At 42.7% G+C, this 19,112-nt stretch overlaps 1 protein-coding gene across 2 annotated transcripts in view; it reads right to left on the reverse strand.

Annotated features, from left to right (window-relative positions):
- The window catches only part of TEDC1 (tubulin epsilon and delta complex 1), a 64,791-nt gene that overhangs the window by 23,137 nt on the left and 22,542 nt on the right, over nucleotides 1–19,112 (reverse strand). For both annotated transcript variants that reach the window (XM_056497441.1, XM_056497442.1), the window contains exon 5: nucleotides 15,951–16,049. In XM_056497441.1, the coding sequence (XP_056353416.1) occupies nucleotides 15,951–16,049 (99 nt within the window). The remainder of the gene's footprint in view (nucleotides 1–15,950; nucleotides 16,050–19,112) is intronic.

The raw sequence follows: 19,112 nt of genomic DNA on the forward strand, positions 1-19,112 counted from the left end.
GAGCTGCCTCCTCATCTCAAACCCTTTGGGATCTTTTGTATTTGGGCGCTTTTGCTGCCTTTTTTCTTCTTTTAACTGCTTCATTACTTACATAAAATTCGAACAGCTTGTGTGGAAGCATTCATCTGACTCACCTACCCAGCTAGAGCATCCTCACCTTTCACTGAGGTATGAACACCTCAGGCAGGCCTGCAATAGCCAACATTTGAGTTTCCAGGCACTGCTCCTGAATGCCAATATCCTCTGCCATCCTCTGCACAGGCCTTGCAAGGCTTTGATGCTACTGCAGCACGGAGAATAAAGCAGAACTCAACAAAGAAATAATGTACTACAAATATCCGTGAGATGCCTTAGCAAAAATCATTAAAAAAAAATAGATGTTCAAGGTTGGGAAGGGACAGTGGATTGTATGTCCATGTGCCTTGGACTGGGTCACAAGGACAGTGTCCACATGCCCCAGGGGTGACAGGTTTTCACTCAGACATGCCTACACTTAGGAATGAACACTTCTGCCAGGCTGCTTCCTTCCCCCAGCCTCATCCTCTGCTTCTCACGAGCATTTCTCTTGTGTTCTTTAACAAACTCTGCTTTTTGGGACTTTGAGGCCACAGTGATGCCTGGAGAGGGTCCCTGGAGCAGAGGCTGGACAGAGTTAAAGGAATAAAGCAGGGATTTATTAAAAATCCTTCAAAGGATTCACTTGGGCAGTGCAAGAGCCCAGCCAGGGCTACACCCAAGATGGGCTCAGAGTCACGAGTTTTCACACTTTTAGAAGTTTTGGTCCATTTCCAAATTGGGGTTCATTGTCCAATTCCAGCTCCAGGTTCTGCAGTCCCATCCTCCCAGATTCTCTCCTCAGTTCTGCTGTTTGCCCTTTTTGGGGCTGAAGCTGCAGCGAGTCCTTGGTTCTGGGGCTGGAAAAGGATTGTTTTGTGTGACTGAGCTGGGAGGAGAACTTGTAACACTTTATATGGAGTTCAGAGTCACATAGCAATGCAGGTCACAATCTGGAAAATATGAAAGCTAAAACTTAAGGCACCACAATGGTGTATGTTCTCTTAGGTCACACATCACAGAGCTGGTATCTCAGAAACCAAAGCCCAAACTGTACCTCTGCATCCCCCCCAAACACAGCAGCACTTCTTGTTCATTTACTACCAACACGAGTTCACACACGTGCCATGAGCTGTTCCACCTCTGATGCTGCATGATCCTCTCAAAATGTAAAACAGAACTCCCAAGCTGTAACTAAAGCTGCCTGCCCATTTTCAAGGACCAGATGTCACACCTCCTAATGAAATTTAAAGACTGAAGTCTGTTGAAGAATATCAATTCCGTTTCATGAAAAAAAGTGAAGCAGCAAGGCAAAAACTGCCTCACATGGGTATCTAAGTGATGCTTAAGGATAATGCCTGAAAATTGTGTTTCCCTCTACACAAAATTAAGACAACCATATCCATTTCCTTCATTCTTCTGGAGGAAGTTATTGCTCTAAAATATTTACACTGGCTGAAAAAGTAACGACAAATTCAAATTGCTAATCTCTGTGGAGAGGCAATTCCATAATGAATGCTGAGAGCAAATGCTTTGTGGGAACACCTTCTTTAAGCCATTGTAAAGGAACCACCCCTGGTGCAAACAGCAGCTTTGCCACAGAGGGTGGGCTGTGCCTAGCTGAGCAGGCTGCCAGCAAAGCCCAGTGTGATGCAGAAGGATGCCAGCTCTGTAAAGAGCTTGCCTTGCTTCCTGCAGCACGTGGCTGTGACCTCCAAAGGCAGATCACAGACCTCAGGAAACAGTGGGAGCTTCAGCAGCAGAAGTCCAAGGTGACAAGATGAGCTAGGTGGTTTTGGACACTTCCCTGGAGATGTTCAGAAGCCATCTGTTCACAGCCCTGAGTAACCTGGTCCCTCCTTGAGCAGGGAGGTGGGACCAGGTGGCCTCCAGTGGTCCTTCCCAACCCTGCTTATCCTGTGATACTGTCTTGTCTTGCAATGCAGGTTGTAACCAAAAGTTTGTATTCTATCAACATCTGTTAAAACCAGGTGGGGCAGTGTTCTTTATCTTTCCCACAGCCCATCCTCCCTCCAGGAAGATATCATCTGCTGCTGGCCCATTCAGTCCCACTGCATGACTCATAAAATTCCATCATCCCACTGGGAGATGCTCCAGCCAGGGGAGCAGCCAAGCCTTTCCTACCCAGATAAAAACTGAGATTTTGGACACCAAGGGACCTTCTTTCCACTGCATTCCAGAGGAAAGCCAGACCTTTCCACATCATCCCTGCACCTTCAGAGGAAACTGCACCTTCTCCAGGAGCACTGCTCCAGCTGAACCACATCTGCCCCTGCAGGAGGATGCAGCCACCATTGAATGGGACTGTGCCAACACCCTGACTGACTGACGGGTGTCAGCTTGGATTCTGACTCTGGCAGGGTTTGGGATTGTTCTTTGTAATACTGCATTTCTATTTTAATTTTCCTAGTAAAGACCTGTTATTCCTAATTCCCATATCTTTGCCTGAGAGCTCCTTAATTTCCAAATTATAATAATTTGGAGGGAGGGGGTTTACATTGCCCATTTCAACAAAGGCTCCTGCCTTTCTCAACAAACACCTGCCTTTCAAACCAAGACAGATACTCAACAGGAGGCCTAAGCTGGATCTTCTCAGCATCCACAAGTGCAACTTGTATGTTGTTTAAACACATTTGCAATTTCTCCTTCTGTAGAGATATTAATCTCTTTCCTATTATTTACCACCATATTAGAAAAATCATTAGTGCCTGTAGACGGTTACAGAAATCAATATTTAATAAATTTGCAGCATAATACACCCTTTTCACAGGCTCAGTTCCAGAGAGCTCCCTGCAACAAGTGTTTAATCTCTGATGCCCACAGCTCATAATTCAACTACCATAGCACTGGCAAAACTATTTTTAATCAAAACTTGCTCTGCCTAAATGTTCAGAAAATCATTTTATTGTTAGACAGACAAAAAAAAAAAAAGGTCTTTCAGCAATAAATTCAGTTTCTTGGCTCAGAAACAAAACATTGCTAATTCATCATGTCTGCAGACAGAAAAGTTGCACTGGGCTCCTGAACCCTGCAAACCTCACCCAAATGCAACATCTCTGGAGAATTACTCAAGGCTTGAGACAAGGCTGGCTTAGCAGGAAAGCTTATGTAGGGAAATGAAAAACTAGACTATTCAATGATTGTTTAATAGGGAATGGCTTTATTCAATGTGCATTTGGGTAATCTGAATTCTAGTTCTGAATATCTAACAAGCACAGGAGAGAAGTTAAGTGGAGAAGGTTGTTCCAAAAAAATGCAAAGAAAAGGGGTAAGCTTTAATGGAAGTTATACCATTTATGGTACCAGAACTAAACCATTACTGGGATTAAGGCTTTAGAGACCTAACCAAGCGATGAAACAAAAAAAAAATTCAACACATCTTCTCCTCTACCAATACAAAACTCCCTTAACTGAAAAAACCTGCAGACCTTGGCTAATGAGAACCTCTCAGCAGGCAGGTTTTTAGGTTTAAATTTGGTTTAAAATGGCACACACAACCCAAAGTGAACTTTGACAAGGCTAAGTTTTGAGACTCCCCTTCACCAAAACAAACTGAGAAAATCTCAGTATCAGAAGCATCTCAGGCTGGGACAAAAACAACACTGTAGGTGGACACACTCAGTGCTCCAAGTTTCAGTTCCACATTGTGATTTTTCCAGAAGCAAAGCTGGTTTAACTCATTGCCACACATCCCTTGAAGGCTAAAACAAAAATAAACAGGCCTGAAAAGCAGAAAGTCACGCTAGAGTAGTGTGGAATACAAGCAGCTGAAGAGCACAAACCTACTGAACAATAAGCAGCCTCTAGGCACAAGGCAAAGAAAGACCTCTAATTTCTCTGCTTTGAAATATCACTGAGAGCCAAGACAGAGCAGGGGAAGCACTGCAGAGGATCTGAAAGGCTCTTGGAGGACACAAGTGGATGAGAATTTCTTCCAGCACCAGCTAGGGATCCCATAGGGACCTTGGCCAACACCCCAGCAGGGACAGGAAAAGACCTCTGGCTCCAGAAAATGGTATTTCTGTGTCTGCTGGGCATCACCTCTTTTGAAATTGTAATGTTGGGAGGGGGTGAGGCAGGGTTGTGCTGCAAAGGGAAGCAGGACTTGAATCTTCTGCAGAAGATACAGCACATAAAATACAAAACACAACAGTTTGGGGTGCAGGATTATCATTCCAGAGGCCTGGATAGGAGCAAAATCTCCAACACCTAAACTAAAATACATGACTTTTCCACCCACCTATGCCAGTTTTATCCCATCACAGCTCCAGCTCCAACTGAGCTATCTCAGTTTTATACTGCTGAGAGCAGGAAATCAAACCAGTAGTTAAAAACTTAAGTGACAAATTATAAAATGTAACTGCTATTTGTGGAGGGATTCAGAAAACAGCTGTTTAAAATGCAACTGAGAGAAAATGATATTTCAAACAAACAGAATGGGACATTTGGCAGATAAAAGTTGTATTGCAGCTTTCACATTGATAGGCAGGGAACTGGGATGTATTAATGGCATTCATTTTCAGAGGAACGGGTCAATGAAGGGACAGCTTGGCATTTTCCCCATGGAAATGTATTGAAACATGGAAAAAATACCAGGAAAAAGAAGCCTGAAGTTTTATACTTCAACAGCCAAGATCAATATATGTAAGATTGAAAAAGGTACACATTTCCATCCCCTAAAGGTACCAATGATTTGGGGTGCCTAACCTGGCATCCCTGAGGAGCCAAATTTTCAGGCAGTACCAGGTACCTCGAGCTCAGTGAAAGCACTTCCAGTAGATACCAAAAATCACAATTGACTTTAGAGAAATCTCAGCTAGAGGATTTCAAAGAAAAGCATCAAATTGTATCACAGTACTGCCTGACAGCTGTTATTATTGTACTGCCAACCAAAACCCCCATGCAGCTGATGTCAAAAAAAGACCATTATTCTTCTGCTTTTATTCAGACCATTTCTGTACACAAAACAAAGCATTATCCACACTCATTTTTTTCCTTTCCTCCCCCCAATATACTTGCCCTGTATTTTTAACAGGCCACAGACAATTAATTTAAAAATTGATTCAATATGTGGATTAGTCTAAGATTGCAACTTGTTATGAGTACAGTTTCTCCCAGCCTAGCTTCTTTGACAAGCCATCATAGACTATTTGTGCATGCAGGTATTTTCACACATTTTAAAATGTGTTACTGACTAGACAAACTACTAATTTAAAGTCTGCTACAGTTCCTCCTGTCAATTAATTTCTCTTGCTAGTCTCTTTCACACTCCTTTAAATTAAGCAACAAACTTTAAAAAGAACCACAAATCCAAAATCTCTTGCAAAACATGAGTAACAGCTGATTTTATAACTCTTTTTCCTTGGCTATTTGAAAAAACAAAAATACCTGCCAGTAGAGCCGAGTTAACATTATGGGCCAATTGCACACAAAGTTTAATTTTACAAGGCTATAAAACAGCTCTACCAGTGTCTCCTCATGATCTGAGCTGCATTCTCACACCCAGAAGACAGTACAGTTCAGCTCAGCTCTGCAGCAGCAGTCCAGCTGTGGCCAAAGCCATTGCAATATATGAATTTAACTGGGCTCTGCTTCTTTCATGAGCAGTGAGGCTGGAGAACACAGGTCCTGCTCTGCTTGACTTTCTGCATGGGTTAAGTGAATTTTTGATTCAGAGGTAGGTGGAGAACAACACAAGGTCCCAGTTAGATCACCACAGTTCTGGGGCACTCCAGGATCAGCCTTCACTTACAGGCATCAGGTATGATGCTGGTCCAAGGATGGGACCCCAGTGCCTGCCTGTCCTCCCTGTGCTGACCCAAAGCATCCCCTGAGCTGCACAGCTTGCTCCCCACACTGGGTTTATAGCACTTCCACCAGGAAAACAAAAAAAAAAAATATAAAATCGAATGCCAACTGATGACAAATATCTCAGCCTTGCCTCTCCAGCTTATTAATTCCAGCTGCACTGTCTCAGGTGGAATTATATTATAGTATATCACTGTCACTGTCACAGCATTCAAATTATGTTAAGTATGGCATAAAACAAGCAAAAGCACAAAGGCAGCAGTGAAGCTCAGTGTCATTCTGTCACTTCTGCTGCTGGCAACCACAGGCACATGATCAGTGCAGAATGTATATTCTGTGTTCCAGAGACACCTTCCTTTCCTGTGCTGGAGGAGTCTAACATATTGCTGCTACACAGTCCAACAATTTATGGAGTCTATGATAAACCACTGCATCATTTTTCAAGGTCCAAGAACTCTATAAGCTTGGTCAGTAAAATGTACTAAGCAATAAGTCATCCCCAAAAAAATGGTGATGGCAACTACAGAACTGCAGCTCTATTAACTCCTTTTTTTTTTGGTATGGATAAGTTTAGCTGAAAGCAATATTAGTGACAAATTGCAGGCTGAGGAAATTTTCAGATCAAGGTAATAATGCTATGAGGTAGAATGATTTGCTTTAGTGTTGCTATATAATGCTGCCAGTTCCCTCCAACTGGACACTAACTGCAGCCAGAGGCCACCTTGCTTAAAAAAATATCTAAAGAAATATATTAGCACTAAACCTGTCTGGAGTAATAAAAAAAAAGAAACTCAGAGCATCCTTCCCAAGAAGGGGCACTGGGAAAGTGAAATTGAGTAAAAAGTTCAACAGCTAAATGATTCATGGCTGATGATGTGAGCTGAAGGAGCTGCTCTCAGGCTAACACTGCTGAGCCACACAGGTGGGAAGGAACCTCTGGGGGCTCTAAACCAACCTCCTGCTCAAAGCAAGGTGCTCAGGGCTCTGCCCAACACCACAAGTGTCCCCCCTTCTCTGGATCTGGTTCCAGAGTTTGATCAGTTCGTGGCAATTCTTTCCTGTTTTACCCAGGCAGAATTTCTCATGTTCCAACCTGTGCCTGCTGCCCCAGGGCACCTCTGAGAAGGGTTTGGTTCATGCTCCAGCTCTGCCACTGTGTCTCACTGGGTTTGCTCCTGGTCCTTGTGCTGGGACAGGGACACTGAGCACTCAGGAAGGAGAATTGTTTTGATCATATTCACCTTTTGAGATTTAAAGCAGTTTAGCTCCTGCAGAGGCTTCTTTCTTTCTACAGCATGAGGAAGAGTCACTCATACATTTCTAGCCTCTCCAATCTCCTTCAATTAACTTTCCTTTCTCCTGTTACCTCCACCTACTTCATGGCTCTGGACAGTGCTTGTCCATCTTCCAGACAGGATGTGGGAGCCAAGCCTGCTGCTTCTGGAGGGTGAGTAAAAAAAATAAAACCTCCAGCAGCAGCACAGGGATGAGCAGGGAGGGTAGGAGAGGAATAATTCCTCACCCAAGACAACTGGCCCACTGCCTGCCCCACGAGGAGACCACACAAAGTATTCAAAGTCGTTTCTATTAAAACTTTTTTTCAGCCTTCCCTTCCAAAATCGACTTGAGTCTGCCTTAGAAACTCCCAATATACATTATCTCACACAATTTGACTGCTCTTGCTTCCACAGTGCACAGCAGGCCGGAGATTTCCAAGATTTCCCTTCCTTAAGAAGGATCAGGAGCTTGGCTACAAGCAGACACTGTCTAAAAGCAGCTTTGAAGCCATTTGACCTCTGTAATTCTTCCTGATTTTACTCAGATGACAAGGGTTGAATCTGTTCTGCCTCATTTTTACAAATGAGTACCTGGATCCACATTTCCAAGAGGTTTTAATAACTCCTACAGCAAACCATGTTTTATGTGTGAGAAATGTCAGGAAAGGAAGTGAAAACCACTTGCCTGCAGCATTTAGGAAGGAAAATGACATGGCAGCCTACCCTCTCCTCCTGTAAAGTGAATCATTAAAAAAGGCAGCAATAATATTCTTTGTTCCTGCCATGTAGCACAGGGTGGGCAGCACATGCTGTCACTGACAGCTCCTTCTTGCTTTCTTAGCACTTACTCCTGCCTTGCCATGAAATGTGAGGAAGAAAAATCATATCTGGATTGCCCAGCATTCTTTGGATTTCTGCTTTAAATTGTTTTCTCAGTAGCCACTCTCCTGCTCTACAGGAAATTAATGGAAATCACCCCTTTTGTAAGGCAATACCCACTGCTGCTCCAGAAGTCTGGGGAGGGGGTCCCATGCACACAGGCAGAAGGAACAAAACCCCCCAGAGCTTTTTCCAATCCCAACAGCCTGCAAACCAACCAGCCCTCTCACAGAAAAGTAACTATTCTGAATTTTAAAGGTGATCAAGGCAGTCCCACTAAGAAAACACCACACTTCAAGGGACTGTGGTGAGATCTTCACACACATATAAATGTAGATTTCCAGCAGAGCTTCTCCTCCCTGGGGCTCTGGAATTGCACCCATCCCAGGACAGCACCACAGCAGCCACTCTGCTCCTGACATCACACCACCAAAAACCAGAGAGAAAGAATAAACCTTTCAACCAACACAACCCAGGGAGGTTCAAAGCCATTTCTTACTCCACCATTCATGGGAGTGATGCCAGGTCACCAAGGACAAAGCAGCACCCAGCAGTCTCTGACAGGGTCAGGAAAGGGCTGCCTACACTCCTGATCATAGAGCAGCATCAAGGATATATTTCCTTTTAGCCTGCAGTTGACCTTCACATGAAACCCATCATTCCAACCTCCTCTGAACAGCCATCATCACAATTCCAGCTCTCTGGATCCTTCAGCTCCCTCAGGCTTTCTTGTGTCAGCCTCCAGGCCTCCCGCATTTAGGTGCTGGAGCCCCATCTATAATGCAACACATCATCAGATCTGCTCTCCTCTGCAATATTAATGCCAGCTCCCATGTTCTTTCTCACCAACCTGACTGCCAGGCATGTAAAATGTCTAAAGTAACTGTGGCTGGAAGAGCAACACAAACCATTAAAGTCATTTAACAGGGGGGGAAAAAAGCATTGCCTTTCACTGGCAGTGCTGCTCAGAGCACATGGCACTGAGCGTGCTTTACACCTCTAATGCACAGCCCAGCAGGATCAATGCTAAAGTTGGAAACTGCAGCATTCAAAGTTAAAAAGTGCCAGAATTCAAGCTGCCTGAACAACACTAATTTGACCCTCCCATGTGTATAAGGGCTGGAATTATGCAACCAAAATGTTTCTCTTTGTAACCTGTCCCGGCAAGGGCACACTCCACATGCTATTCCTCTTCCTTTCAAATGGCATATGACTCTGGTTGTTCTTCAGAGGGAAGCCACAGCCTTATTTGTCACACATCATTCAAATCCCATTCTACAGGCAGAATTTTTATCTTGAAGATAAACAAGTTATCTTCCCTAATGACCCATGTGAGAGAAGATAATAGCATTGCTGCCGTGCTGCAAATGGGAAATGAAAACAAGGAGATGTAAGTAAAATGCTTCCATTGCTTTTGGATGCCTTAGCTGAGACTTCCAAGATGTGATTTTCAGGAAATTTAGAAGTTACTAAAGCACTTCATGGATACATCTACCCAGCACAGCTCAACAACTTGCAGCCCTGTGCACAGCCCACCATGGGAAGTTCAGTTTAAGAGATTTATTGAGGGTAACTTGAGAATCCAAAGGGACAGAAGTGTGGCAGCACTGCAGGACCAAGGCCAACTGCCTCAGCTGCTAAGGCTTCCCTCCTCTCCCAGTTTTTGATGGGAATTCTTTCACATCAGAGCTACCTTGCTTCCACAATGCCCTCATTCATGCCACTTGTCCATGAGCCTCTCCCAGCTCCTGACTTCACAGAGCAAAAAGGTTCTTCCCCAATCCATCCTACTCCTTCCACATTCCCTGTGCTCTTTGATGAATAATGCTGGAATGGTTTAGTAAAATCAAGTTAAAGACAGCAAGAAAGGAAAACACTTAAAAGGACAAAGCATTTGCTATTTTTATCCCAAGTGCCACAGCGAGTGTAATTATGCAAATTCAAAAAACTTGTCATAATTGACCTTTTCAAAACATGTGTGTCCATGGGCCTAACATACAATTCTTTGGTGAACCTTGAAATTTATTAAAGGTCAGCAGCTCTAAAACTTAATTTCATTTAATCACTGAAGAACTTCTTTAACATGCAGCCATCACCAATCATCAAGGAAAAACAAACTTGCTTAGAAACAGGTAAAAAAAAAATTTGATGCATTGGAGTAGCAAAACCTGTAGCTCTTAAAAGCTGTAAAAGAAAATTTTAAAATACGTTCTTGCTACAGAACCAAGCAGTTTAGCTGTTGTTCTGAAAATGTAACAATGCCAAAATCCAAGGGTTCAGGTCCATCTGAAGCCCTGGAAGCAGATCTGATAAATGGTCAGAAGTCACAACACAAGCCCCACTGCAGCTACTCTTGTATTATTTTTTTATGCAGAAGGCATTTGAGAAATTTCAAGGTTGTTGGTTTTTTTACTTCCAGTTAAGTAAAACAGGATGACAAATAGACAAAGCTGCCCTTAATTAGAACAGGAGCTACAACACAAAATACTGATCCCATTCCAGGACACAAATGACAGAACTATGGCTTTTACCAAGGGAATGAAACAATAAACACATAAAAGAGCTGAGGGCCAGACCAAACAGAATTAGTTGCCAGAGCAGCAAAGAAGATCATGAATCTATGACAATTTATACCAATGAAAGAAGATTGTCCTTGAAGCTCAAGGTCATTTTTTCACTAAACACCCAATCTTTTTTCTGGAATTTACATGCAGTACAAGCCTTTGTTTCCTGACTTAAATCTTCTGCCCAGCAGCATCACGGTCTATAGGATAAATGTCATTTTTTTCCATTGGTGTCTACACTCTGAGAAATGTGTTGCTTGAACTGCTTCTTGTACACCAGATGGAAGGACATTATAAACTATCAGATGGCTCCCTAACAGGCTCTTTGAAATTCAAATAAGGTTACATATCCTTCACCTCACCATACAAGACCACAACAGGGTTGATTACAGAAATACTAGCACAGGTCTGTGTCAAATCAATAACGTGACACGGTGTCAAGCTTATCACAGGGGTTTCACTGTTTATTTTCATTTAGTGCCTGTCACCACCAGGAACATTCCAGGAAGTCCCAAACCAAATATAGCCTGGGACACAGCAGCTGGGACTGTCCTGCCACACACATTCCACTTCCACCCAGGAGGGTGAACAACCTGGGGTGCATTTCTGGAGATAACACCATAGCACAGTGATTATTCAGCAGCCAGACAAATAACCTGGGATAGCTGACAGAGCTGGCTTTTGCAGCTCTGCCCCCACACACATGGAAAGGCTGACCTAGAACAGAGACTAGACAGAGCAAAAGGAATAAAACAGGTATTTATTGGAAGGATTCACCTTGGGCAGTGCAAGAGCCTGGCCAGGGCTACACCCAAATCAAACTCAAGATGGATCCTGGTCACGAGTTCTTACACTTTTATAAGTTTTGGTTCATATATATTGGGGCAAATTGTCCAACCACAGTCCCAGCCTATGAAGTCTCAGCCCCTGGCTTGCCCCCTTTCCCTCACTGTTGTTTCTGCTTTTTGGGTACCAGTTGTCCTTGATTCTATGGCTAGAAAGGAATTGTTTTGTCCAACTCCCCCATGAGGAGAACTTGCTAACACCAAACATGAAGTTTCAGAGTTACACTAAGCAGCAGAGATTCTGAAAAATAGAAAAGTTAAAACACAAGGCATCACCAGGAGGTGGTGCTGTCCCTTGCATGCAGTGAAATCACTGGTTTCTCCTTGCAGATAAAAACTTCAGCAGATACAAAGCACTTTATGCAAGCGCACAGCCCCTGATGCCAAGACTCAGCTTTCATGGAAAAGTAACTGTTAAATGCACATTCAAATGCAGTTCTGAGATTCCAAGACTATCAGCTCCTAATGCTTCCAGTGTGAATGTATTTGTTCTGGAAAGAACAGCAGCTCTTTAGTGCTCTGCATTAATTCAAACCATGAGCTATTACTCTCACAGAGAATAAACCTGTTGTGCCACCCATCTGTAACAGCCATCTGGGACAGATGTTTGAAATGGAAACTGCCACAAGATTTAGGGTTCACTACCACCCCACCTCCCATCTCAATCAGTTACCCCTCGAATGACCCAGTAAGAAATTTATGGATCCCACCTGAGTGAAGGAAGCAATACAGATACTTCACATTGGTGTCCTTTCCTGATAAACCACCATTTCTCCTTTCCTGACAAACCAACAGTCCAGAAAGCAGCTCAGTGCTATGCCTGTACCATCCTATCCCATCCTACACAACCCCTGCTGCTTGGAGAGCTGGAGATCATTTTAATCTTTTATGGGCATGGACTTGACCATATATTATGTATGCAAAGTCAGACTATTTGTTCGCTCCCATTTACTTGCCACCAAGAACCTCAGTTTCTTAAGCTAAATAAATCACCTTTAAAACATGTTAATGATCAAACATAAACATTCTTCATAAAATTCTGAAACAAAATTATTGGCTATTCACGTCCAAGTTCTATAAATTTCACTGCATGTCCATCTGGCAGACAGCTGCATTATTTATTTGCTGTCACACTCAGCAAATTGATTTACTGGCATTTAAAGGTGTCATCTTTACTCATTACAATTTCAGTGATCACTCCAGCACTGCCAACATTGCACCAATGACCTGAGTTTCAACTTTTAATCTCTCCTAAGATTGAATTCCACATGCAAAGCAGTACATGCAAGAGACAGAGGAAACTGAAGCACTAAGGTGCTTTGATTTCAAGATCATTGATCTCCATACAGCAACAATTTGGTGAGAAAGTTAATTTAATGACTCAAGTGCAAAATACAGTTTTTGAGCCCAAGGTAAACTTCTGAACTGGCAGCACTGCTATGCAGAATTAAAATAAGTGGACTTGAGAGACAAGAAAGAGGAATCCAGCAGTACCCATCAGCTTGGAAAATGCATCAGACCACAAGAGACTCGAGGTGCTCTGCACTATATTCTAGGATATTAAATGGTAAGTGCAAGAGATTTTCAAGAAAAGCTGCAATGACCCCGCCAAGCTCCCAGATTTGTGTGCTCAGCCTCAGGCAGACAGCTCCAGAACCATCCCCACTGACCCAGGCTCTCCTGTGCTTCCACTGGAAACTGAATTCCAGCTCAAATAACACCACTGACAGCCCCAGGCAGCACAGGAACCGAGCAGAGCAGTGAGCTGCAGCTCACACATATATATAACCACTGCAAACTGCAGGAAAAGTTGGGGTTTTGATCATGCCTCACTAGAGAAAAACATAATTAAAACCATTAGGTTTGGAAAACTTCCAGCCCTATGAATGTGCCAAAGACATTTATGATGATAGAAGAATAATAATGTCCAGTAAAATCCCCGGACATAAAAGCACTAAAAGTGTTTTACAGTCAAAAATCACAGGAAAGAACATTTTAAATAAGTTAATATGCATCTTCTATAGAAAAGGAGCAAGCATGACTTTTACATCTCATAAAGTGAAGCTTGACTTCACAGCTATCTGTATCCTATCACACTTTCCCTGTCAGACTAAACATCTCTTGTTTTGATGCAAACAGAGCAACTCCTCTCACAGGGTATTTTTGATGAAAATGAACTCCAGGCTTAAAAAAGCAGAGCCCAAGTCCCTTCTGTGATAGTAAATTTCTGATGCTGTGATGCACTTGGCATTGCTAGGCTTTGAAGGGTGCCCAGGATGAAAAAGAATTCATAACCCTATCCACCAAGAGGGGTGCATTACAGTAAAGCATATTGACATGCTTGCTCTTTTTATTGATCCATACAGCAGGCTCTTACTCTTCAGAGAAATGCCTCATTTACTTGAAAAGGAAAAAAAAGAACAAAAAACAATTTCACAGTTTTTGGAGAAAACATTTGGCAGAGTGTTGCCATCTGCACCAATATTTGAAAACCAAGCCATTCAAATGCTCATAATTCACTTAATCCTAGCAAGATATTTGGAAATTAGAGGCCTTTTATTACATTTTTCCAAAGCAGCATCACTTTGCATATTGAGTATTAGATCCATCTGGAAAAGTGACACTCAAAACAATAAAGCCTTTTCAAGCCCATAGCACCTTGTTGTAGCAGGCTCTTCATACAGACTGAGCATGTCACTTCCAGAAGCTGCTTTTGGGAAACAAGGGTAAGGGCAGACAAAACCTACAAAGAATGTTCAAATGGCGACCATAACAATAATAAGGCTCTCAGAAGCATCTACACTCAAGTGTTGTGATGACTTCCTGCAATTTCTCCTGTTTATTTTAGAATCAGGCACAAGAGAGCAGCTTAGAACTCCTTTCTTGAATAGGTTTGAGAGCTTCAAGAGGTTCAGAGTTTCACAGCTGGTTGTACTGACAAATAATTCCAGTTCTGGATGAGTCCAAGCAATAAGAGACATAAGAAAGGAATTTCCAACACACATGCTCTGGAGCTGGAGCCTGTTTGGGATTGCACCTGTCAGAGCCCAGAAACTGGAGACACACTGTGGCCACTTGTAGTTTATTTAAAGAAAATATCTTCTGTCACCCTGCCTCTCAGTCATCACCCTGGTTTTGTTTCATGTGTTTGCTGTTTAAGCCTAGGAAAGGTGGAATTTTTAGTTAAAATTGTTGATTTTAACTACACAGCTGCTCACTAAACCTTCTTGATTACAGCACTCTACCTAACACAGAAAAACTCCTTCCATTTTATCCTCAGCCTCCCCTGAACAGAACACCTGGAGCAGGCATCCAGGAAAGGGAGCAGAATGCAAGGAAAAAAAAAACTCCTGGAATGATTCATTACCAAAGCAGCCAAAACCAAATGCCAAGAGCATCATTAAGCTTTATTGCAACAGATCAGTGACACACTCAGGGTAAGGCTTTGGGAAAAAAGGTCATTGCAAAGTCCCTCTGCACAGCCTGGAAGTTTCTAATAGCAGCCTGCCAGACCTTTACAGGTATTTGCTAAGATTTGGAGGACCACAGACTTCAGAGCAAGGTGCTGCTGTGAGGCACAGGTGGAAAAGAAATCTCAAGCTGATTTAAGGCCAGAAAAAACTTAGTTTTCCAGAAAAATGTTCTAAACAGATGAATCTTACCAAGAGTTTGGATATGAACTGTTCATCCAAGAAATGCTCAGCAATGAAAGATTAACGTGCACTTTACTTTAGGGGCTTTGAACATAAAACTATCCTCCCACCTTCAAATCTACTTTCCTGAATTTCTTTGTGCAGAATATTTACAATGCCTGCTTTCATTCTTAAGCAAACAGCTGAAAGAATATCTTCTTTGAGCAAACAGGTTTGGACAGACTGCAGAAATTTGCCAAATATTGGTTTTGTTAGGGATGAGCTTGAAATTTCCATCTTGTTTCAGTTTCACACTGAATGAACTTTTAGAAAGTGATTTTTTAAAACAAATGTATTATACTGCATTAAAAGAAGTGAATTAAACTACTTCAGATAATGAAGTGAAACACCTATGATAATTGAGTAATTGAGAGCAGTAAGAATTTATCCTTCAGGGTAAAACAGAACACTGGGTAAAATGATGTTGTCCTGAGAGGCTGTGTCTTGCTCAGGCAGGGCCACAGGCAGACACTGTACCTGACTGATGTGGTTATTGGCAGGACACAACAGCAAGTCAGCCAGCTTCTCTAGAGTGTTTTATTCTACAAGTCTTTTCTCTAGGGGCACTTTCACTAGGGTGTCTTCCCACTCTTTGTCTATCAGGTTTTATAAAACTTACCCTGATACCTTTGGGCTTATGCTCTATCAAACCAGATTTGGTGAATACAAATAAGCGAAGAAACTGGAAATTCAATATCTAAGCCCTTATTTCTGCTGGAAACTAAGTTTAAAAATGTTATAAGGAATGCAGTCTTCACAATGTTCGTGTAGAGCATCCTGAGCATCCAAGAGTTACAGGAGAAGCATTACCTGCTTGTAGTTCTCTGGTTGTCTAGTGAGATCTGCTTCTGTGACAGAAAAATGTCCAAGGTTCTGGTCCACGTGGGAGCCACTTGTGAATAAATGGATCTGGAACAGATTGATTTCAAAGATATTTGTCAGTGGAAGGAGCAGAGCATTAGCATCATTAATTACCACCCAACAGCTGCAGGGTGATGTGACCAGTGAGTTCAAACCCTCTCCCAAGAGACATGAGTACTGCCACCAACACAGCAGCCAGAGCCACGTGCAAGAATTGCAACCACTGCTGCCACAGTAAAACTGGAGGCTTCTCTCTTCATCCTCCCTTGAAGTTTTTTCCTTGCAGTATACATGGTCTGGTGCATGGCATGAAAGGAGAAACCATTTACCCAGATAGCAGCAGTCTTAACTGAGCTAAACTATATTCTCAGAATCATTTTTGTTTAAGTAGAAAATGCTACCTAGCTACAGTAAGGTTCTCTTTTCTGCTCTATACTGTTGGCTTTTGCTTACCAAGACTTTACCCCAGCTGCACTGGTGATAGTATCATCAATTACTTGATGAAGAAGCTTCCCAAGTTAGTCAAGGGAACAATAAAAAGCAATTCCTCCTATTCAGAGCTGATCCCTTTGTTACTGTAATAACTGCAGCTGCCAAACAAGATAGCAGTGCACATTTGTCAGACAATCACTCATATTTCATTAATATTTCTACCAGAAGACAGAGAATGTTTCCTGCTTTTCTTCCTTTATTCTAATACGAACTTTATCACACACTTGGGTATTGACAACTATTTTAAAGTTGACAGGCACTGGGTAATTATCAACCCTTCCATGAAACTCGGGAATATTTTAGCGTTCCTTTCCCAAAACTCTGCTGGTGACAACCATCTGTCACATGTGCAGAGCTCTGCGAGTTTAAAAATAAAAGAGCACCTCCCCACACAATGTTCTCCCTTTCCACTTGCCACTCCTCTCTCTCCCTGCTGCATTCTTGTGTAACCCTGGCTGCCAAACCTTGGGGCCCCAGAACCAGCAGGGAACCTCAGCCCCTTTTCCAAGGCAGGTGGCAGCAGCATCCCTGGGTAAAGCCCAAAACAAACACAGCAAAGCTGGAACAGCAGAGGAATGAGGTGCTCCCCTGAGACCAGACTGGATGGATACAAAAATATTTGTATTTTTGCTATCTCTGATAACAGCTAGAAGGTAAATAAGGCTAAAAAGGGGAAGAACACCAAAGCAGAAGTAGCAGGTGAGAGGGTGAGAGGCAGAACATGCACAGCTGCTGCTCCCTGGCACGGGAATCCCCAGGAGAGGTGGAGGCAGGTCTGATTGAACCTCACACCAACCTTTATGCACAGCCCCCAACACCCAGCACCACTTCCTAAATGTCCTTGAGCTCAGACAAGCTGCTCTCCCTGCAGGGTGCCTAATTCACCTAGAGAGGATGGGAAGGGGGTTTGCTCATGGTTCACACACATTTACATGAGAGGAAAATATTCTGCTGCATTAAGAACGTGCTTCTGAGATCTAAAGGCAAATTCACCTTGGGGAAAAACTCAAAGATTTTCAAACCAAACAGACAAAATATAAACAAACAAGGTAGCAATTCCCAGAGTAACATGGTAGATTTTTCATGTCAAGATACAGATGCATCTAACAATTGCAGTAACATAAATTACTGACAATGAGGTAATTACCCAGCGCCAGTCCCTGCCCTCTATTATTCAGAGATCAAGACTTTGTCCTTGTCCCTTTGCTCTTACTACCTCAGATACAGAGATACAACCCATCCCATCCACTGCACTACATCTTATTTTATGTTGTTGATCTTAGAGGGGGCACAAGGAACCATTCCACTGGTAATTCCCAGTGCTGCTCTGCATTCTTACTGACAATACAACTCTTGCTCTTAATTTCCAAGCATACTGAAACCATTATCATTGCTTTACCATGACCTGATAATTTCCAGATATTCACCTGCTTAAAAAAAAGCAAAAAACATCTCTGAACCTGATCTAACCCTCCACTACTTCAGGATGGAAGCCAACTGAAAATACCTGCAGGAAATCCATCCATTTTGCAGAAACTCACCTGTTCCTCTATTTTTTATAACATGCCAATTGTGGCACAGTGCATTTCACAGAGCCCTCCCAAAAATAAGTTTCAAACTCTACAGGTTCCTGTTTTGCTGAAACTATGCAAGGCCACTCACTCACATCTTTTAAGGCAAAGACTAAATAAAAACAACTGATCTCTCCTATGGATTCAAGAGGGATCAAAACCTGGGCAGACAGATATTCTGGCACTTGACAGAACAAAGGAAAAGAAAGAGAATAGAAGGAAGCAAGAGACGTGCCTTACACAGTAATTTATTGCCATGTACTTGAAGGCACACCAGGTAAATATGTACCACTGAGAATTTCGAGGGAATTAAAATGGTATTACTACATTATACTTTCAAAGCCAGCCAACCTGGCCGTGTTGAGAAGCCATTAAAATGTTATTCAACAGCTCATAGCCTCAGGCTGCAAAATTCCTCAGAAACAAGAGAGGTTAAGATTTCCCTCAGGAACCTTCCTCCTACAGCAGGACATGTGTGCTTCTGTAAGCCTCAACAGGCCTTGTGGGAGATGAAGCCACTGCAAAGCAGCTCATCAGGAAAAAGGAAGAGCCAGGCAGGGCCACCCAACCAGCAATTCCCAGCACAGGAGCAGCTGTAGCTCCAGGGAGGCTTCCCTCTCTTGGGGACTGCAGAACTCCCATCCCATCCACCTCAGGCAGGACACAGCAGACAGAGGACACAGCAGTAATCCTACTGAAAAATGCAGAGTGGAAGGAAGAGCTGTCATCTTCTGAGTGAGAAGATTTTCCAGCTGTGCTCTTCTCAGAAAGGCCCAAATAGAGGAAAGGGCATTTTAGAGCCTGTGTGAATCACAGAATGAAATCTGCAGAAGTGTCACCACTAGTTGACAAAAATTATAGCTCCTGATCAGCAGTAAATAAGATTGTTCCACAGCTGAGACACATAACCTGGTACGTTATAAACAGAGCGAGTAAAAGCTGTAATTACCATTTTGTAGAGAAAGCCCTCTGTAAATCTGTCAGCATAATTAAAACATGTAACACTCATTAGCCTCTTGCATACTGTGTTTGTGGTTTATTAGGAGAA

The sequence above is a fragment of the Oenanthe melanoleuca genome, chromosome 8, assembly GCF_029582105.1.
Source record: "Oenanthe melanoleuca isolate GR-GAL-2019-014 chromosome 8, OMel1.0, whole genome shotgun sequence".
NCBI lineage: Eukaryota > Metazoa > Chordata > Aves > Passeriformes > Muscicapidae > Oenanthe > Oenanthe melanoleuca.